Genomic DNA, 14,114 nt, shown 5'->3' on the forward strand with positions numbered 1-14,114 from the left:
TGGACGGAACGGTCTGCAATGCCGCCACAGGAACTACATCGACAAGCCGATGTTACATTGGCGCCAATTGGCGGTGTAACTTTAAAAGAACAATTTAGATAGAGCTGAGTATGTTAACGATAAGGACAAAATATCAGGCCGAAATAAACAATCTTTAGCTAAAATTATCAAACATTCCTAAAAAGGGAAGCAAAGAAGATTGTCAGAACTATTGAGGAATTGCTGCATCAAGTACGATCAGCAGAATAGGTATATATATGGTAAACAAACTGTTGAAAAATAAAATTCAAGCAAAATATAAGGACATAGAAGCAGAAAAGCAAGTTTTAGAGCAGGAAGATCTACTGTCGATCATCTTTTTTTACTATGATCCAAATGGTAGAAAAGAAAAGGACATTTAATCAAGAACAACACATTTTATGTGTCGATCTGAAGCCGTAGATCTGTAAGCATATGGCAGTGTCTTCTAAAAAAAAATTCGGGAAGTTCTACAAAGCATGGTCATTAGAGTGTGTTATCTATCTAATAAATTGTGTGAAAGAGTTCCAAATCTATTTAAGGTAAAAAAATATAATAATAGTGGAAAATATAGAGCATTTAATTGACAAATTTATACCTATTTTATTTATTGATCTAAATAAAGCCTATGACAGTGTCCCTCAAACAAAATTCTATGAAAGAGTTATAGAGAAACACCATTATAAAACTAAAATCCACATACAGTTTGTCAAATCCATTGGTAAACAAAGATCTACAACAAAGATGTTGTCTCTCACGGCTTCTATTTAAAATATACATACTTGGAAGATGCCTTAAAATTCCTAGAACAGGAAGTATACAAATATGGAAATTTCATTAACAGAAAAGATTACTAGGTACTTATAGGTATAAACTATTTTTGTGGATGACCAAATGGTATTAACCCAGAACATGAGGACCTAGAATATACGACCCGCAAACTAATCGCAGAATACAAAAATAGGGCCTGGACATAAAAGGTAAATAATGAGTAAAACTGGATACCGCTATGTGTGAAAGAAAAAACAGAAAATCTGATACTTGAAAATGGAGAACTTTGTTAGATATACCTACAATATAACCCAACGTACAAATATTTAGGCATGATGATAACAGATGATGGGACCCTGGATAAAGCAATAAAAGAAAGAAATATATGGAAGGACGAAAACACACCATTACACAAAGTACCTACCTATTCTCACCTACGGGTCAGAACAAAAAAAAAATAAAATAGAAAAATCAGGAAAATGGACTTTTGAAGGAGGTCGGCTGGAATTTTATAAAATCTGCCACATGTTACAAAAATACCATTACACAAAATAGGAAATCAGTTAGAATGTGAAAACTACCGTGGAATCACGCTGCTGAATGCAGCATACAAAATAATGTCCAACGTCATTTATGAAAAAATTAGACCACACACTGAAAAAATAGTTGGCAAATATCAAAGTGGCTGCTGTAGACAGAACTCAACAATAGACCAGATATTTGTTCTGCGACAGATCCTCGAAAAAACAAGTGAACATAACATCGACACACATCATCTCTTCATAGACTTCGAAAGCGCATATGACAATATAAACCGAGAATTCTTAATAGAAGCAATGAAAGAATTTAACATACCAACACAACTAATAGAACTGATAAAAGAATCTCTAAAAGTAGAAAGTAAAATCCGGATACAAAACGAACTAACGGAAACAATAGATGTGAAAAAGGGACTACGCCAGGGAGACGCTCTATCATGCATCTTGTTCAACATCGTAGGTACTCGAGAAAATAATGAGGGACACAACAGTCAATACTCGAGGAACAATCATTAATAAAAGCGTGCAAATATGTGTGCAGATGATGTTGACATAATCGCAAGATCAAGAAGAGAAATGATAGAGGCATTAAATCAAATAGAACGAGCTGCACAAAATAGTGGCCTTAAAATCAACCAGAACAAAACAAAATATATGCAAGTAAGTAAAAACGCAGAAATAAGGCAGCCACAAAATATAACAATAGGAGAATACAACATTAAGGGGGTAAAAAACTTTACATACTTGGGATCCCTAGTCCCATCTGATAATAACGTAGCAGAGGAAGTGAAGAGGCGAATATTTATTGCCAATAAAAGTTATCATGGCTTAATTCGGCAACTAAGATCAGACAACGTCGCAAGGAAAACAAAATGCCAAATATACAAAACCTTAATAAGACCGGTACTCACATACGGCTCAGAAACCTGGACACTCACTAAAGGAGAGGAAACATTGCTAGCCACCTTTGAAAGAAAAATCTTGCGACACATATACAGTATGTCCCTGTAAGTTGTATCCATATGGAAAACTTTATTATTATTAATTTTACGAAAAAAAGTGATTCTTCATAAAAAGCTCTGCATGGTCCAAAACCTAAGATTCAATCATCAGATATTAAATTTTATAAATATTATACGAGATATGTCAAAAAGTTTGAATTTCACTCAAGAGTAAAGTAGCTTTATTTTTCACAATATTGAAAACTGCTATTATAAAAAGTTGTTTGGAATTAAAAACTATATTCTAATATGCAATTACATCTTTTTAATTGAAAATTTTTTTTTTGAAGAATTATGGATAGAAACATTAATTTATGTTATTTCAATTCTGATAACTCTTTTATTATTAATTTTACGAAAAAAGTGATTCTTAATAAAAAGTTCTCCATGGTCTAAAACCTAAAATACAACCATCTTATATCAAATTTTATCAATTTTATACGAGGTATGTCAAAATAGATAAATTTAGATAAAAAGTAAAGTACCGTTATAGTTCAGAATATTTCAATAAGAAGAATGTAATTACATAGGTACTGAAACATAGTTTTTAATTCTAAATAACTTTTCATAATAACAATTTTCGATATTGTGAAAAATAAAGGTAGGTATTTTACTATTGAGCGAAAATCATATTTTTTGACATACCTCGTATAAAATTGATAATATTTGTCATAAGATGGTTGTATTTTAGGTTTCAGACCATGCAGAACTTTTTAATAAGAATCACTTTTTATCGTAAAATTAATAATAAAAGAGATAGTTAGTTTTCCATAATTTTTCAAAAAAAAATTTCAATTAGAATGATATAATTGCATACTAGAATATAGTTTTTAATTCCAAAAAACTTTTCATAATAGCAATTTTCAATATTGTGAAAAATAAAGCTACTTTACTCTTGAGTGAAATTCAAACTTTTTGACATACCTCGTATAATATTTATATAATTTGATATTTGATGGTTGAATCTTAGGTTTTGGATCATGCAGAGCTTTTTATGAAGAATAACTTTTTTTCATAAAATTAATAATAAAAAAGTTTTCCATATGGATACAACTTACAGGAACATACTGTATAAAGGCACAAAAGAAAACGGAATTTGGCGAAGAAGGTACGACTTTGAACTACAAAATATACCAGGTATAGGCACCTTGTATACCAAATATACCAGGATCGGATATCATAACATTCATTAAAATAGGACGGCTGCGTTGGATGGGACATGTAGAAAGAATGGAAAAAGGCAAAATACCAAACAAAATATTCAAACAGATGCCAGTAGGAAAAAGAACAAGAGAAAGACCGAAGCTGAGATATTTATAGAAAATGATATAACCTTAAAAATAGAAAACTGGAGAAAAAAGCACAAATCAGATCAGAATGGAGAAGATTCCTGGAACAGGCCAAGGCCTAGAAAGGGTTGTCGAGCCAATGATGATGATGATGATGTTACAAAAATATACCTGTTATATGCAACAGGTTCTTAAATCGTTAGAAAATAGGTATCTGAAAAGGGGGGTTTTTTTATCACGCAATGTTTTAAAATATTATCTATGTCTTTCCCGAAATCAGTATTATCTAGGCCGTAAAGTAACATAGGTAATATATATTTATTACATAATTATACATTTTTCAAGTAAAATTCTTGTGTTTCTAAAAACAGAAACTGTAGCTACAATTGAATCTTAACCCCCCCAATCAAAAAACAAGTATATAAAGTGTTGTGTTCGCATAACTTCCGATACAGGTACCTACTGTTTATGATAAATGAAAATGTGGCTAGAAAAATGCGTCGTATCGTATAAAAATAATTGGATAATTAACATTAAATACACAAAAAATCACACAAATAATATATCAGTACCCACCAACCATCATATTTTGTTATAGAGGAAAACCACATTTATAGGTATTGAGGCACAAACAATATTCAATAGAACACAACTTTTTTGCACTTCCGATTAAATCATTGTAATGTTGTAATGCACCGCCAGAAAATAGTTAAACAGTTAAAGATGCAAAGAAATTTAAAACGAAGAGATAATCTATATTGGTATCACTATGAAATTCACTAGGTCAGTATTGAAATAATGATTTTATTATGCGCGTACTCAGATTAATTATTGATGGGACCGAAACGAAGCCACCCTTGGCGGTTTCTTGTAAATCTACCGGACCGTTGATATTGACTGAAAGTGTGAAAGAGTTCATAGAAATCTTGTCTGCTTGATCCTAATTACATGGCCTACCAGGACTGGCGTGCGATATTGGCTTAATGAGGGCGAGGCAGCTTCAATTTAGCCCATTTAACTAGCCTATCGTTAGTACGCTGAATCACTAAAGACTTTAATGTCAATTAGTGCCCCCACTAACTTACCGACAGGGCCCAGATTGTTCAGCATGTTTCAGGATACTCTCCAAAGCTGACGCACTGCACTGTTTATTTAATGAGTACTGATTTGATACTGAATTGTGAATATGTTGTTGATACCGAGAAGAGTAGCTAGTGGGAGTTAAACCAATGAGGCCCGGTACCTCGGAGGGGCGGGGCTTGAAGCGTGGGCGGAGTCTCGACCTTCCATTGCTATGATTGCCACGGCACCCTCCCGCGGGAAAGGAATTTCCTCAGGACAAAGGACGTTACAGAGGAAGATTCACGCAAATCCGCGTGGATGCCGCTTTTGTGTCTCTTTGTACTGTTGGAACTAGTGAAAAAAGTAATTAAACTTTTCAGCTTTATGTTTTAGGCTAGTTATTTCTTGTTGTAAATGTGTTAAGATGGTTATACTTAAAAGATAATTTTATATGGCTATCTTAAGACATCTCTTTAAATATTACAATAAACACACTTTACCGATACACATTTTTCAAAAGTAAAATTATAAGTACAGTGGAACCTCGATAAGTCGGATTAATCGGGACCGCGGCCGATCCGGGTTATCTAAAATCCGGGATAGCCGAAGAATATGGTAAAAAATTGATAAAATACCGTTTACTAACAGACAAACTTCATTATAATTACAAGAACATAAAATACATATGCACAGTACATATAAAATACGTACAGTTGCATACAGTATTGTTCATTTCTGGGTAAAAAACTCAGTCAAACCGAAAAAATGTTTGTTTTGTCTGATGAAAATCGGTGTGGATTAGCCGGACTTCCGGGTTATCGGAGGCCGACTTATCGGGGTTCCACTGTACTTGCAAGTAGGTACTTGTTAATTATTGTTTCTGACGTTACCAACGCGACGCACTAGTATGTATTTTTATACAGGGTGTCCAGAAACTCTCCCAACAAACAAAGACCAGAGATTCTTCAGATAATTTTAAGACAATTTAACCCAATTCACCTAGTCCTAAAATGCTTCTTTAAGGGAGCTAGAGCTCTTTAAAGACGGCATCTTGGAATTAGTTTTTCTTAAATATCTCCATTAACCCATTAACCGCCAAGCAAAGAAATACTGCAATAATATGTAATAAGTATATTTGATTAACTAAAGTAAAATAAACTTAAACATTCGTAAAAAAATTGTTTTACACTTTGATAATGGCAGGTGTCTAAACAACAAAATGGTTCGTTTTCGAACCTTTGGCGGAAATGAGATATAAAAATTGAAATAGGTAGGTACATAATTTTATTTTTTGTGAAAAGTCTCAAAACATTTAGAGTGTAAATGGACCTGGAAGTTTTGATAAACAAAAATAGTATGGTTAGAACATTGCCTACACCTTCTTCAGCTTCTTTCTCAAAAACGAAGTCGAACGGCCTTTTTAGTGATTTATTTTTTAATATCTTTTTTAGAAATTATTTTAGATATTTCCAGTTTACACTTTCCAATCCTGTATCTTGCACTGTGCCACACCGAGAGAACAATTTCTTTTCTCCTAAAACCCCGATTTCTTTGAGCAATATTTCTTTAAAGTTAACATATCCTATTAACTTAAACACACCGGTTCACATATAAAGAAACGAGTTTTTTAAACACAACTCAATAATTTCTTACAGATAATTTCTTCAATACTAAGAAATGCATTAATGGTTACATTTAATTTTCTTATCCTAAAGTTTTTATTTCTTAAATTGAAAACTACAAATATTTTGCAGTATAATAAATATAATGTTAAGTTAATCCATATTTATATTTGTGAACAAGAAATTTTCTTGCAATCAAATAAATATTTTAAACCACAAGAAATAATTCTTCCAAAATACCCTCTGTAGTAACTGTGGTTATAAAATAAAAACTTTGTCATTAATGCCGAAATGTTACTTGCAAAGAGATTTTCTTCCACAAAAGAATTGCGCAGATTAACTATTTATGATTGAGTCGTCAGTGTTTGTCAAGATGGCGTGATATGTTCATGTTCATATAGATGGATGTTTCATTTATTGGTGTTCTTTAAAAATTAACGGATATTTTGAAGGTACGTACATATATAGGTATTAAATAAAAGTAAATTGAGTAATTTAAGATGTAATAATAATATTGTTGCGTATCCGAATGGTTAAAAAAGAAACATAATAGTATCTTTATATGCTTTTTAGGTATAATGATGGACGACTCTGAAATAAAGGAGCTTATTATTCTAACTGGGAAATATGCCACAATTTAAAGCTGGGACAGAATGATATAATATATAGCTTCAGAACAATATTAAGAAAGGAGTTATTCCTCCTAAGAAAGGAGTTATTATTTCTTCCAGAAATGGTAGAACTTCATACATGTAAGTACCTTTTTAAAAAGGTGTATACTTATGTATCAACTATAATAGGTTTCTTGAATGTATCGTCTTCTATAAAAATATACAATACAACGATATATCAACCATGGCGGTTGCAACGCTGAGGATGTTTTCTGTTAATTTATTTGAGATAAAGAAATCAGTTAGTCTAAAAGAAATATATGTTTATGGTTAAGAAATGTTATTGCCGAAGACCGTGAATTAGTTAATATGTATTAAATTACTTAGATGTAAACTAATAATACTTTCCCGTAATAAAATTTCTTAATGATTAGGTATGCTGTCTCTTTTAGATTATAAGAAAATTACATATTATTATGTCTGCTTCAATGTTTTACATTGGTTGTTTTTTCCCTCTTGTTTTAGCTAAACAATGTTTATTGTGTGACTTAATATTATACAGATAAATAATTAATATTTTGTTAACAAAAAGAAAAAAATAAACAAAGATGTGTAGGTTAAATAATGCCATGTTTGAACTAAATATGATTGATTATTATTAGTATTAATAGTTCTTATATGAGGCCGTGTATTTGTTTTTTTTTTGTATTTCCTAAATTTGTCAAAATAAATATCTATAGATATCTTTATAAAAAAATTTAAGTAAGTTTACTCTTTCTACATAACGATTTTGTTTTAGTGAATTGCTGATATACAAAGTGCTATTAACAAAAGAAGGAACATTTGAGGAAGTTGGATTTGCCTCTCCATCCTTTTATTGTTGTGTGGAAGCCAGTGGTTTTTAGAGTGGAGAAAATATTTGTATGTAATAATAACGTTTTATATTTTGTTTTATTAATAAATAATGATTTTACCTTAACACAATGATTTATTTCGCTGTATGTAATATCACTTTATTTTCAAGAAGTATTAACTTAACTCTAAATATACGTTTATCTCTGCGAAATATATTTCTTAACATTAAATACATTAATTATTAATAGTAAAATAATAATATTCCTTACTAAGAAATATTATTGCTCAGAAAGAATAGTTTTGTTATGTGTAGAAAATATATTTTTATGACTAATAAAATTAATTAACATCAAGTGTAATTTCTTTCTGATAAATGGGTTTGAAGTTTGCCAGAAAGTGATAGTTCAATCATGTTTAAGATATATTTCTTTGGCTATAGTGGAATTTATTTGAAATATTTTAGAAAATTATATCTTACATACAAAGATATATTTCTTAGGCAATATGCCAAGTCGATCTGTCTTAAATATTAATAAAGTTTCTTTATGTCAAGAATTTTTTTCTCTCGGTGCAGTTGCATAAATTCGACAAATCGACATATTGTCTACAACACTACACAACCTCCCTTATGTAGCCCCCTCCCCCTCCCCCTCCCTAGATTATAACAAAACTGAATACCAGAATACCCGTCTTTCTAAAGGTACGTATCCACTACGTTCGTAATATTGAACCACCGAGGCACTGCCGCACGGTCGTTGGCGCACTGTTGCACGGTCCGGGAGCGCCAACCATCCACTATGTTCACGAACCTCTTGCACTCCGCGCTCTCTGCAACTGCTCCAATCGATACGATATGCGCTCCCTTACATATAAACCGCCACAGATTGGAGCACCAAGGCAGAGTGCGCACAATTGCACAGTCCGGGAGCTCCAAACGTGTCCCCTATGTGGAGCAGTTGCAGGAGCTCGGAGCGCAAGCATAGTGGATACGTGTGTTTACACATAATAAAGTAATAATATCCCAACAAATTACTGCCTGTGCATCACCTTGAACTTATTCCTGATCAGACAGGATTATATATCTCGACTTCCGCCAATGATTCGTTATCGAACCATTATTTTCAAACACGAGATTTTATTACTCAGAATTTTTTTTATGTATCTACAGTGTGTAACGAAAATACAGGTCATAAATTAAATCACATATTTTGAGACCAAAAATAGTTTGAATGAACCTAATTTACCTTAGTACAAATATGCACACAAAAAAAGTTACAGCCCTTTGAAGTTACAAAATAAAAATCGATTTTTTCGAATATATCGAAAACTGTTAAAGATTTTTTATTGAAAATGAACATGTAGCATTCTTATGGCAGGAACATCTTAAAAAAGAATTATAGGGAAATTTGTGCACCCCATAAAAATTTTAAGGGGGTTTTGTTCCCTTAAACCCCCCCAAACTCTTGTGTACGTTCCAATGAAATTATTATTGTGGTACCATTAGTTAAATTCAATATTTCTAAAACTTTTTTGCCTCTTAGTATTTTTTCGATAAGGCAGTTTTTATCGAGTTGCGGCTTCTTTTTTAATATGTTTACATAAAAATTTTATGGGGGTTTTGTTCCTTTAAACCCCCCAAATGTTTGTGTATGTTCCAATTAAACTTTTACTGCAGTACCATTAGTTAAACACAGTGTTTTTAAAACTTTTTTGCCTCTGTATTTTTTCGAGAAGGCACTTTTTATCGAGATATTACTTCTTTTTTAATATGGTTCAAAATATACCAAAAAATGTAAATCATAAATAAATTTTCATATTATTACGAAGTCTCCATAATCGTACTTACCCATATACAAATATGTGGTGGATTTGACAAATATTCGAAATATCTCGATAAAAACTGACTTTTCGAAAAAGTACTAAGAGGCAAAAAAGTTTTTAAAATATTTTGTTTAACTAATAGTAATACAATAATAATTAAATTGGAACGTACACAAAAGTTTGGGTGGGTTTAAAGTTTTAAAGGAACAAAACCCCCATAAAATTTTTATGGGGTGTCCAAATTTCACTATAATTTTTTCTTAAGATACTACTACCATAGGAATGCCACATGTCCATTTTCAATAAAAGATATTTAATAGTTTTCGATATATTGGAAAAAATCGATTTTCATTTTGTAACTTAAAAGGGCTGTAACTCTTTTTATGTGCACATTTGTACTAAGGTAAGTTAGGTTCAATCGAAATATTTTTGGTCCCAGAATATGTGATTAAATTTATGACCTGTATTTTTGTTACACCCTGTATTTTCATAACAATTGGTGTATGTACCTACAAATAGGTTAAAAAAATAATGATTTAATTTATTTGACCACAAAAGTGTTATGCCAATAAAATTATTACAGTAAAAATATAGTTGTGTCGAAGGATTGAAAATGTCGGATATTTAGAAAATATTTTTGTGATGAAAGCATGAGTTTGGAAATTAAACAAAATTAAATTTAGTTACACTTATACCTTCTGGTTGCTTAAAATATACAAAGATTTAAAAAAAATAACGAATTGTCAAAAAAACATTCTACAAAAAAATGGTGCGTTTTCGCATCTTTGGCGCTAAATGGGTTAAATATCTTCAGAGATAAATTGATTCCATCAATTACGAATTTCTAGTACCGGTCATAGGCGCCCGTTTTGGTTAGGGCAACGGTTATTTTATCGCATTTTTTGTCTTTAAGTATTTTTGACACTGCATTATTACATTGTGAGGTATTCTAGTACTAAAATGTACTCTTGCTTTAAGTAGGTAGGAGGCACCGTTTTCTAGAAAAATCGATATGAAAATATTTCGTTTCTTGAATTTGAAAAATTTTTTCTAAAGAATAACGGTGTATTTTACCGACTTACGGTGTCAAAAATGCTTAAAAATTAAAGACAAAAAAATTATGCAATATGTACCTAAAATAGCCGTTGACCTACCCAAAACTTGACCTACCCAAAACGGAATCATATGACCGGTAGTAGAATTCCACGATTGAAGAAATCGATTTATCTCTGAAAGGTAAATAAACACACCACTTCTCGTTTTTCTAAATAGTTTTTTTGATAATCAATTCACTTTAACTGGATATGGTTCTTTTGATACTGTTTAGTAGCACTATTTATACCTATACTTAGTAGTTCGGGTATATACTTATAGACCATGAGAAGCAATACGATAAACATACATAGCGAATCAAAATATCCATTAAAATCCACTTGACATATTTAGTTGACAAGTACTCAGAGGTCATAATAAATTAGGTACAATGTAAAAATAAAATATTTTGTAATACCTACAATTCTTTCCTAGCAGACGACGCGACGCCTTCGCTCTGAAATTAATTATAATTGTCTAGATTTTGAGAATAGCGGTCCTTCATAAAATAATATTATAAAACCTCCGTTAACCGAAATAATTGGGGGAAGGCCGTTTCGGATAACAAGAATTTCGGTTAAAAATAACATTGTTTTTTGTATTCTTCTTATATCAAATTACATAGTATTGGAGAGATATAGCTGCAAAACATCGTTGTCAAAAGAAAACACAAAAGAAAATAGATTTCTTAAAAAAAACACTCTAAATATGTTAATTTTCCTTAATTTTTTTTATATTTACGTTTTTTAACGAAATTGTTGAAACTGTCAGCCATTTCGGTTAAACGATGTTTAGGTTAAAAAGGTTTCAGTTAACGGAGGTTTTACAATATCCCATTGAAACTTTTAAAGATATATCACCTAAGATGATAAAAAATGTAATACGAATAGCATATCCACTGTTAAGGGGCCGTTCAAGTATTACGTAACGCAGGTGGGGGTAAAAAATCTTCAAAAATTGCGATACGCAATACTTGAACGCTCCCTAAGGACACCCACTCAATTGTTTTTTCTTATCATTTACTAGGAATCTAAATACCACATCGTAAAGACAGGCGTAAGACATCGTATTAGACAGGCGCAGGCGGCAAGAAAACAGTATCACAATCTTGTTTATTTTACTACATAGAAATCATTCATTTCCTCTCATAACTGCTGATACAAAACTAACAACTTGCAAGGAATTTGAAGAACATAAACAAAGCATTCTCATTAAGAGCAAAGTTGTTTGGTTGAAATATGGTATTATTGACCAATAAATTATATTACTAAGTACCTACATGGTATAAGAATTCTATACGGCATTGCATATTTTTGTATATTATGTGATATGCAAAACTAACAAACACAGATTAGGGTATTATGACGAAGTTAAACCACATTTAAAAAAATGAATTTTTCTATTTTAGTATTTTACATAATACCAGCAGAAATAAAGCTTACTCTGGCGCCCCCCAAACAGGAGCACCCGCCTGCAATTAGAGTTGCACAAGTTTGACTTGAATGTTTGAACTTGACTTGAGTTTGACTTAATTTCAAGTCAAACTCAAGTCAATCCTTCTGACAAATATTTCAAGTCAAGTCAAACTGGTCAATCGTACAGGTTTGAAAATTCAAACTGTTTGTCAAACTAGTTTGAAAGCGTTTGAATAATAATTTATTTAGTAGATATACTTTTTTTGTCGAGATAGACTTGTTAGTTGACAATTAAGATAAGAAAATTAATAATACAATGAGTGCCACATAAAAGTCAACATTTTCAATTTGTTTTAATTTAAAACTTTTAAATGTAGATATTTATTTTTTTCGAATCCTGAGAAAACTAAGAAGTATTTTTGAAAAATTTAAACGCAGATTGAAAGATTGCGTTATTACCGAAGGCCGAAAGTCTCATAGAATAAATAAAAAGTTTGTTTTGAATGAAATATTTGCAATTAATAACAACACTAAATTTTCCTTTTTATGTTCACCCCTGTATCTTATTAAAATAAACATTATACATAGAAGTTTTCAGGGATGTTCGTCCCTCAGAAATAAAGTAATCTTTCATGCTGCGTTTAAATTTTTTTTTTAATTCTTATTAGTTTTCTCAGGATTTGAAAAATATTAATACATTTAAAACAAATTGAACATTTTGATAAGCGACATGTTACGCCTATGCCCTTAAGGGTTACAATAAAATAAGACTATTTGGTTTTTCAATGGATAGCTCAAAATAAACTTATTTGGAATTTTTATGACTTTCTTTTATTAAAAAAAGCCTTTTATTTATCTTAGGGCCAGTTCGAAAAAACATGTGGTACCAAGCTGCTAGTTCACTCGAAAATATGTACCACAATACAAAAGTTAGTATTGCCAGAGAACAGTGATCGTTGTTCTCGGTATTGTTCTGGTCGGTATTGCTGTATATTCGTTGGTATTTCTTTAAAATTCAAAACTAACTATAGGGTTATTAGACCTGGATCCCGCGTACCAAAAAAAAGTTGATTAATAGCAAGCTAAAAATTTGTTAATAGCTTAACGGTGTCTAGTGACTAGCCTAGTCGGACAAACTTTGATGTACGGGAACACTGGAACAGGGAAAGGTTTAATTGTGGAACAGTTTAAAAATTTGGAACGTCAGATTACGAAAACGTCCCATGTATTTTGTCGGTCAGAACATCCAATTGATTTGTTACCCTTTCATTAAACTGTCATGCAAAAATCAGACTGCTATTACTAACCAACATGATTCCTGTCATTTGACATGTTCTTCGTGTTCCACTCATTAAAATGCCCAGTTGATGATAAACACCAGTCTGATTTTTCCATGAGAGTTTAATGAAATGGTAACAAATCAATTGGAACTTCTATCCAACAAAATACATGGAACGTTTACGTAGTCTGACGTTCCAAATTTTTAACCTTTTCCACAATTAAAACTTCTTCTGTTCCAGTGTTCCCATACATCAAAGTTTGTCTGACTAGACACCGTTAAGCTATTAACGAATTTTCAGCTTGCTATTAATCAACTTTTTTTTGGTACGCGGGATCCAGGTCTATATGGTTTTATATCTACAATTTAAATTTTTTTCGGATACAGGCTACAAATGTTGGGTTTAAATTTTAAAAAAATTAATGTATACATGCATTAAACTTTCTTAATAATTATCCTAAGTGGCGCGTTTAATGTCTGTCTGCGGTTTAAATATCGTATCAGCCAATACATTTCTATGTTTATTGAAATTTGTCAAAAAATTTTTTTTGGACCTTGTTGGGAGAGGAGAATTTCCCCTACCCCTCCCCCCCTACCCCCGTTGATCCGCCAGTGAACAAATAAAAGCGTAGGTGGTCTCATTTAAAACTGAAAATAAACATGTTGAGTAAAATTCAAACTTTTCAAACTGTTTGAAGATGTTTGAATTCAAGTCAAATCTAAAGATATCGAAATCAAG

The 14,114-nt window shown here is 31.5% G+C and overlaps 1 protein-coding gene across 1 annotated transcript in view; it reads right to left on the reverse strand.

Moving 5' to 3' along the window:
• The window catches only part of LOC126879769 (homeobox protein orthopedia-like), a 257,712-nt gene extending 252,941 nt beyond the window's left edge, over window positions 1-4,771 (reverse strand). Inside the window, exon 1 of the mRNA XM_050643020.1 lies at window positions 4,704-4,771. Within this exon, the coding sequence (XP_050498977.1) occupies window positions 4,704-4,728 (25 nt within the window). The 5' untranslated portion in view covers window positions 4,729-4,771. The remainder of the gene's footprint in view (window positions 1-4,703) is intronic.
• Window positions 4,772-14,114: the final 9,343 nt, after the last annotated feature.

Source organism: Diabrotica virgifera, chromosome 2, assembly GCF_917563875.1.
Source record: "Diabrotica virgifera virgifera chromosome 2, PGI_DIABVI_V3a".
NCBI classification, from domain to species: domain Eukaryota; kingdom Metazoa; phylum Arthropoda; class Insecta; order Coleoptera; family Chrysomelidae; genus Diabrotica; species Diabrotica virgifera.